Source organism: Juglans regia, chromosome 9 (assembly GCF_001411555.2).
Source record: "Juglans regia cultivar Chandler chromosome 9, Walnut 2.0, whole genome shotgun sequence".
In the NCBI taxonomy this organism is placed as follows: Eukaryota; Viridiplantae; Streptophyta; class Magnoliopsida; order Fagales; family Juglandaceae; genus Juglans; species Juglans regia.
Window position 1 is genome coordinate 22,035,297 of NC_049909.1, and position 2,449 is coordinate 22,037,745.

Below are 2,449 nucleotides of genomic sequence, written 5' to 3' on the forward strand. Positions count from 1 at the left end.
TCAATCATCTTCACGAAGTAAGTTGGCCATACCAGTGATTAATTCTACATTAAGATGTTAAAGTATAAGAGGTTAGTATCAGAAAATGTCAAAATCAACATATATAACAACTTAAAAAAATCTCTAAATACCTGAGTCTAACTTATAACTCTCTGCATCATCAATGGCATCCGTATAATTTTGACTCAAGCATATAGGAGTTGATTTCAACCAGTTTTGCGTGCACACAAGAGCTTCGACAGTTCTAGGAGCCAAAGAACTCTTAAATGGATCCAGGACACGGCTTCCTGTGCTAAATGCCGACTCAGATGCAACGGTGGTGATCGGAATGGCCAAGATATCTCTTGCCATTAGGGCAAGAACTAGATATTTGCTTGAGTTGACTTTCCACCATACCAAAATTTCAAAATTCCCCGTAGGAATCTCAACATCCTCCAACAAATACCGCTCTAGTTCAGACTTACAATCCATCAAGGATGCTGATTTTTTATCTTTATGGAATTCGAACAAAAAGTCCATGGGATCATCATCATTACCGGTACCACTATTACTCCCCATTGATGCACTAGCCTCACCACTCCGACTCCAATTTGACTTAGACCCAGTTACGCTGCCACCACAAAACCCTACATATTGTTCATATAAATATTCCATATCTCTCTTGAGGAGTACAACAAACTCCTCACCCCTCTCATCCCCCAATGTTTTGTTGAACCAATATGCTTGAGCAACTAATTTGTACCGTGGATCAAGAATGGCAGCAACAAACAACAATCGATTTATTTTTTCAAGATCACCCCAATATTTATTATATTTTGTCTTCATTCTCAAAGCCATTGAACTCAAGCGTCGATTACTATTGGTACAAAAAACATTCAAATTTTTATGAATATTAATGAGCTCTTGGACATACAAATTTGATGTAACATATAGTGTACTAGAAATACGCATGGTGACATTATAAAATACATGAAGAAACTTCGAAAAGTGACATTATGGTCATCCCAATCATCTTCGAAAAGTTTCTTATGGTCTCCCAATCATCAGCCTCAGGAGCTCCTAGACCCTTTTTCCCATGCCCATCCTCAGATAAATAAACTCTTGAGTAGGGATCCTCATCAAGCAAAAGTTGGAAGGCTTTTTGATACTTCTCAGCCACGTCCAACATAAGAAAAGTCGAGTTCCATCTAGTAGGCACGTCGAGACACAAGAAACTAGAACATGGCACTTTTGACCTATCAACACAAGACTTGAAAGTGGCAAGTCTTTGGGGAGAAGACTTCACATACTTAATCAGATTTCTGACTCTTATGATCGAGTCATCAACATCTTTCAAACCTTCACTCACAACAAGGTTTAAGATGTGTGCCGTACACCTCATGTGAATAAACTCGTGAGCTGCAACACAATCCTCACTTCCTATTTCCCTTGTTCTCAACCAATCAATAGCAGAGTCGTTAGAGGTAGCATTGTCCACCGTAATTGTGAGGATTTTATCAATGCCCCAATCAAGCATACACTCCTCCAACTCCCTCCCAATCGTTGCCCCCTTGTGGTCGCTAATCCGAACGAATGAAATGATCCGCTTCTGCAACTTCCAATCACCATCAATAAAGTGAGCGGTCACACACATGTAATTAATATTTTGGATAGAAGTCCAAGTGTCAGTGGTCAGGCACACTCTTTGTTTGGTGGTCAAAAACATTTTCTTCAAGCTATCTTTCTCTTTCAAAAATAGCCTCATACAGTCACGCATTACGATAAATCGAGAAGGAATTAGAAACCTAGGATCAAGGGATTTAGTGTATTCCTGAAACCCTTGGCCCTCAACAACCCTAAAGGGTAACTCATCCACTATCACCATCCTAGCAAGGGCTGCCCGGATTTTTTTCTCATTGTACTTGGTCATCCCTAAGGTTCTTCTCCCCTTGGCCTTCAATTCTTGCTTCCGGGACCAAGAATGTTTGAGTGTTGTCCAACTTACTCTTACGGTTTTTGGGACAAAGTTGGATGTGTGTTTTCATGGCCGAAGTGCCTTGCCTTTTGGGATGGCATTTCCATTGCCTCCCACAATGGTTACAAGTAGCTATAGGCTCTTCAGGATCACAATCGGGCACTCTTGTGAAGTGGACCCATACTAAAGACCTATTCTTAGGAACTCTACTACTAGGTGGAGGGCGAGGGTTAGAACAGAAGGCACTAGGAGTGCCTACCGAAGATTCTATTGGTCCGGTGGACTCTTCAACCATGGGACAAGGAGCATCAATAGGCTGTTCAGGGATGCCAGGAGAAGATGCAGCTGTGGATGTAGAAGTGTTTCTGCCTTCTATATTCATGATTTAAGAACTAACATACAACAAACAAACAAAATAATACGGTTAAGACAATCACTAAAACAGCCAAACACAGCCCCAAAAGCATAATACAAACTCATTAACTCAACTTGTGG

General features: G+C 40.8%; 1 protein-coding gene across 1 annotated transcript; it reads right to left on the reverse strand.

Annotated features, from left to right (window-relative positions):
• Positions 1-1,633, reverse strand: LOC118349440 (zinc finger BED domain-containing protein RICESLEEPER 2-like). Its single transcript, XM_035693875.1, has 3 exons — positions 970-1,633; positions 132-626; positions 1-44 (listed from the first exon to the last, which is right to left on the reverse strand). The coding sequence occupies exons 1-3, from the start codon at positions 1,631-1,633 to the stop codon at positions 1-3; spliced, it is 1,203 nt and encodes a 400-aa protein (XP_035549768.1).
• Positions 1,634-2,449: the final 816 nt, after the last annotated feature.

Coding starts and splice junctions, on each gene's coding strand:
- LOC118349440 (XM_035693875.1), bottom strand. CDS start 1,633: ATGTGTGTGACCGCTCACTTTATTGATGGTGATTGGAAGTTGCAGAAG. Junction 627..969: donor ACTTTTCGAAGTTTCTTCAT/GTATTTTATAAT, acceptor AACAATATGTAG/GGTTTTGTGGTGGCAGCGTA. Junction 45..131: donor GAGTTATAAGTTAGACTCAG/GTATTTAGAGAT, acceptor ATCTTAATGTAG/AATTAATCACTGGTATGGCC.